At 37.3% G+C, this 6,163-nt stretch overlaps 1 protein-coding gene across 1 annotated transcript in view; it reads right to left on the bottom strand.

The window, feature by feature from the left end:
• The window catches only part of LOC111867325 (E3 ubiquitin-protein ligase MYCBP2), a gene marked incomplete at its 5' end in the record, with an annotated part of 25,916 nt that overhangs the window by 10,080 nt on the left and 9,673 nt on the right, over positions 1-6,163 (bottom strand). Inside the window, 2 exon segments of the mRNA XM_023857076.2 lie at positions 1,517-1,702; positions 2,847-3,086. Of these exon segments, the coding sequence (XP_023712844.2) occupies positions 1,517-1,702; positions 2,847-3,086 (426 nt within the window).

The raw sequence follows: 6,163 nt of genomic DNA, 5'->3' as shown, positions 1-6,163 counted from the left end.
TCTTAATAATAATAATAATAATAATAATAATAATAATAATCTGTGGGCACTACAGTCATTGGTGAACCTTGGCCTCTGCTTTACAGTTTCTTATTCATATAGACAGTCGGTAGGACTCCTTGGGTAGGGGATTAGCCAACTGCAAGGCCACTGCCTTCACAGGACAAGGCAAACACAGAATATAAGCAGACAAATATACATGGGATTCAAACCCATGACCCGAGTGTTTGAGCGGGCAAAGACAGTTTATATTGCGGACCACACAGCCACTGTGATCAGCACATAAAACTTAAAAACTATAACACCATGCTATAACATACATTAAATACTGTCATGTGTATGGAGTGATTATAGATGGAGTTTGGGTTGGTAACTGGATTTACTGGACTCTTACAGATCTGTAACTACAAGTAATTATAACTGTTTCATTAATTTACACACCTTACAGTTCAGTACAACACACACTTCACTCTTCTCAGCCTGCTTTGACTTCATCAGTTTTCTGTTGATGGCTTCCAGTGGCGAACATTCTCCTTCCTCTGGGTTCCTGAACTGTTCCCAGCCTCAGCTACAAGCTTCCCATAGCAACAGCTCACAATAACTGAACCCCAGCAGTTATCTCACTCTCTCACCAACTTACCAACCAACTGCTCTTCACTAACTAACTCACTAACTGTCCTGCTTATAACATCTCAGCATAGATGGCACAGAAAACACCGTTCCTCTATTGCTGTTTACGGGCCGTTGACTAGTAACGGCCGTTGTCTGGTGTTTAGTTTCACGATCGCTGCCTAGCAACAGGTCTATATGCCACAGTATTAAGAATTCCTTTTATGTAATTCAAAGATACTGATGCTCAAATTCTGTAGAAGATTATGTAGATGATGGTACATCAAAAGTATGCATGGGTTTAACAGACATCTGCTTCAATATTAATAAGTGGGAAAGTGTCTTCCTGTACAGTGTGTAGTTATTAGACTGTATGTAAAGGAAGCTCTATGATGTGTGTACATGATGCTGACTCTGGCCTGGTTGGAAATGGACAATGTGAAAGTATGTGACTTATGTATGTGAAGCATTCGAAGAAAAGTTAGCATCGTAAGGTCTTCCCAGAATTTCTTGTTTATAATTTCTATATAATATTTATTATTATTTACTCTCTTATAATGATGGTGATAAAACACTGAATGCAAGATTTGAGATTTTCATGGCTATGACCAAGATGTCTGGGATGTGACACCATACAATTTGCTAGAGCATTAACATTTCACAGGAATCTATTGCCTCTATTTTCTTGGTGAAACAGAAGTGTCAACCATGAAGATGGAGGCAGCAGGTTCATCCGAAAAACTGGTAACAATGTACCAAACTACATGACGTCATTTCCAAGGAGACTAGTCTTCAAACACAGAATAAACTATATATTAAATATCCTCTAACATTAGCATTAATATGGGTAATTAATAACATGCCCACATGTAATTCTGACTTCTTCAGTGCAATTCTGCCACTTTACCTGAACAGCTGGGGCACATGACAGAGCCTCCGTGAAGCATATCATGCACATGTCATCAGCATCCTGCTTGAGAGTGGGGTTGGATGAGCAGCCATGGAGACATGGTAAACAAACTGCCTCCCCTTTAATGCCTCCACACATGTGACCGCAAGGATGCAGCTTGTTGCAAGCATTACGTGCATGTTCCTATTTAAGGAACAAGAGTAAGTCAAGACATGATATATGGGCCAGTCCTGGTAATTTTCATCATGGAGAGTTAGGTGTTCCACAAAATCAACTTATAATATAACCATATACTGACTATTCAGCTCTACAGGGCCAACTCTTTCCCGCACACAAATTTATGTCTGCCTTTGCTCACAATTCTAGTTCATTTTCTGCAAAAATGCTTCTTACTTCAAGGAACACAGCCCTTCTTTACAAGATGATGGTTATTCAGCTGTTCAAAGAAATGCCTACCTTTCACAGACCCCAAAGGTTTATTACCATTTTACAAAATCCTGCATTGAGCCCTAATCTAAGCCATCTAAAGTCAACCAAAACCATCACAATCTGTTTCTTCAATATCCATTTTAAAATTATTCTTCTACCCGGTCCTAGGTCTCAAAGGTGCTTCCTCACTCTGGGTTTTCAGACTAAAGTTTTGTTTAAATTTCTTACCTCCCTATGTGCAGGTACATGTCATAATCATCTGAACTGCCTTGATTTTATTTCCTTAAAATACTGGCAAAAAGTGCAAATTAGGATGTTCCTCATTACATAACTTCTGTTGTTTCATTTCTCATAGGTCCAAATATTACAAGGACTTTGTTTTCAGACACCCTTGAAGGCAAAAGACAAAGGCTAAAACTTACATGAAAGAACAGGCAAAACTATAGTTTTATTTTAATCTTTACATGTTTAGGTAGGACAAAGAAAGATAAAATACTCTGCAACTGAACTGTAGCAAGCATTCCTCAAAATTAATCTGCTCTTAACAACCTCACAAATGTTATCTTTATTTGTTTCTATTATTCCCTATAATTGAACTTGCCACTTTTTTAGGGTTTTCTTTACTGTTTCATTCACTACATCACATAATATGAAAAGCCATGATAATAATACAGCAGGGCGACATAGATGGCAGAAATACCTACATCATTTATAATCCATGTCTTTACCTCCCTACACAAATGACAGTATAAGCAAGAAGTACTGAACTTGCTATCAAGCGAAGCTGACAAACAACATAAAAATCATAATGTCAGGTCTTTCAACACAGAGGACATACAAGACTTACATAATGGTGCAGTGAAGAATGGAGTTACACTACTTTTAATATGCACTTCACCTGACATTCCTGATCTGCACAGATGTTGCCTATAGCAAGCAACCCTGAATTTCCAGTGGCTCCACAAAACCTGCAGACACCAGATGTCACACCAGCTGGTTTGTTCCGGGTTCCCTCACGAAATTCCACCATTGCCTTCAGTGTGCTCGAATCAGCCAAGGCCATCACCCAGAACAGTTTTGTACGACCACATCCCTCATGCAAGTCCACCTTGATTGCCTCTTCCTCTTCTTTGCATACCTGAATACAATATCAAGTGCTGCTGTAATCTCAGAGACCAGAGACAGTTTTTCGCAGGACTTATAATGTGAGAACTTGCTGGATTGAGTTAATATACATACAGTCTCTTTGCAGGATAATGCTGATGTATTTCAAATTTAAATAATTATTTAATGCAATAAGACAGAAGAGCAAAACGAATTGTGACTGACAAATAACAGTGCACATGGGAATAAGATTGTATAATAACTTGCCCTCTCAAATAAGAAGTATTCAAGAGTTCAAGGTTTTTAAGCGTCAATTAAAGGATTACTTGTTGTGCAAAGCTTTTTATTCCCTTCAAGAATATTTTTACAAGAATTAGCTTAATAATAGAACAAAGATACTTAGGTAATTTATTTTAGCTATTGCATGTAATTTATAGTTTAGCTTTTGTTGCCTTATTATACTCATCCACTGTTTTATCATATTTAAAGGATTTATTATGTTATTTTTCTATGGTTTTTTATATTATTAGTCATTTGATGTGATGTTTAATCTCATATATTTTTTTAAAAAACTGACTTGTCCAATTGTATATAATGTAACAGTTATGGATGTTAAATCAATCAATCAATCAATCAATCAAACATCTCCTATTTTAGGTGTACTATTTTGATATGAGCTCCATACATCAAAACTGTAATTCAGACACTGCCACAAGTGCTTCAGTGTATCTTGGGTAACTGAAACTGCAGCTACAAACACTCTTCCTTTTAACTGTAACAGTGACATCACCTCTGAGTGGGCCTGGACTTACTGCTTTATGTACTCCCCCAAAGAGAATTCTAATGTATATCATGTGCATTCATAAGAAGAGGAATGATAAGTTCATTATTCTTCACAGGTAAAGCCAGTAAACAAAGATGTGTATTTAAATATGATAAAACATTATACTTCTTCGTGCTTTGAGAAATGTGCTAACAGTGTTAAGTCTGAGGGAGTCAGTAAATAGCAAATGGAAGCAAAACAACTGTAATGGATGTGATAGGTTTTCTATGTGTATCACTAGGTAGCAGCACAGTCCAGCTTCATGACAGTCTAGGTAACAGATACGCATGTACATGTTCAGAGGATGGTTTCAGTAGTCAAAATGGTGAATGTGCTTGAGGAGCATCTTGCCAAAGAGCAGTGTTCTGTTGTGCGTTTTTGTGGACATAAGAACTCAATGCAAAGGATATTCATAAAGAAATGTTTCCTGTTTATGGTGGGAAGTGTTTGTTGCAAAAAGTGGTTCACAATGGGTCTTGAAATTCTCTCAAGGACGTTTAAAAGTCACAGATGATGCCCAACCAGGTTGCCCTGTTGAGATTACAAGAGAAGCAACTGTGCAGCAGGTGGAAGAGTTGATTCGAGTTGACAGGAGGAAAACAATTGACAATGTAGCAACTGCACTAGGATGTTCCCATGGTTTAGCATACAGCATAATGCATGATAATGTGAAGTTTTGGAAAGTGTGCACATAGTGGGTGCCCAAAAAACTGAAGGAAAGGGAAAATATTAACCAAATGGGTCTGTCCTTGCAACATCTCTTACAGTATGCAGATGAAGGAGAACATATGAGTATGATTAACAGGATCGTTACTGGGGATGAATCCTGAGTGCATCACTACCAACCTGAATTAAAGTGTATTTCAATGTAATGGAAACATCCCAGTTCACCTTCTTGTTCAACCAAAAAGTTTAAGATTACACCATCAGCTGGGAAGGTTATGCTTACCATGTTTTGGGATTCTCAGGGAGTACTGTTAGCCCATTTTCAGAAGCGTGGTGAAAATATGAATTCTGTATCATGCTGTGAAGTTCAGTTAGCTTTAGGATGCAATTTGCAGAAAACATCAAGGCCAACTGGCAAGAGGGGTACTGCTTCATCATGACAATGCCAGCCCCCATACTGCCCAAGCAACCCATTACAGAATTCAAAGAATTAGAGTGGGAACTTTTTTGACATCCACCTCACAGTATGGACTTTGCCCCTAGTGACTTCCACCTGTTTGGTCTGCTAAAGAAACCATCTTGGTGGCAAACATTTCACTGATGATGATGTTGAAATGGAGGTGCATAAGTGACTGAGACAACAGTCAAAATACTTCCATGCTGCAGGTTTCTACGTACCTGGTGGAGGACATGTCAAGAAATAAAAGCTTTTTCCTGGTTTGAATAGCACATTTTATGTTTTATATCCATTTGTGGCATATTTACTGACTCTCTCTTACAGAAGTACATGCTGACACCTTTCAGCAAGATATAACACCCCAACATTTCATTAAGATGTGTGCAATCATTTAATGTGCATTTCCTGAATAAGAGGATAAGTACAGAAGGGCCAGTTTCTTGGTCTTCTAGCTCATATCAACATAATATATAACAACATAAAATATGAACTGTAATTTGCAAATACATGGTCGCATTTAATCTATATATATTGTAACGTGTTTTGCCACTGAAGATGCTGTTCAGATTGTTAATTGGTTTATTTAACAACCTACAAGTCTTGATAAATGATACAAACTCCATCCCAAGTGCATACAATATATATTATATGTCTTTGATCTTGTTCTCTTCTACACTACATGTTTCGGCCTCTATCGGCCATCATCAGGTGTATACTCTTAACGTTGCTGCCACACTGAACCCAGTCTAAAATTTAACATTTAAAAACACATATTGTTATTTTCTTCGTATTATCAACATCTACCTCGTTGATATGTGTCTGGTATGTAGATTATATTGCACATGTCAAATTTGATTTTCCTGTAGTAGCACTATAAAATCTTTAGTTATGATTTTAAATTCCTTTAAAATTTTCTCTAAATATTCAATTTAAAATTTAAAATTGTTAGGGTTACTCGCCCTATGTCTAAAGTGCTGGAGCAGCTAGTTCTTGTTTCCACACTGTACAGGTGTTATCTGTAATATACAAATATTCGTATTATTATTTTATGTACGTAATATTTTCTTATGTGTGTATATTGTTATTTGTACTTACTCTGTGTAGTCTTCCTGTGTGCGTGCCGCTGCTTGTCTTTACTACGTGTGCTGTCTGATGTATTGTGTGC

Source organism: Cryptotermes secundus, unplaced genomic scaffold (assembly GCF_002891405.2).
Source record: "Cryptotermes secundus unplaced genomic scaffold, Csec_1.0 scaffold2147, whole genome shotgun sequence".
Taxonomy (NCBI): domain Eukaryota; kingdom Metazoa; phylum Arthropoda; class Insecta; order Blattodea; family Kalotermitidae; genus Cryptotermes; species Cryptotermes secundus.
The sequence above is the reverse complement of the archived record's forward strand: the minus strand, read 5'-3'. Positions and strand labels throughout refer to the sequence as shown.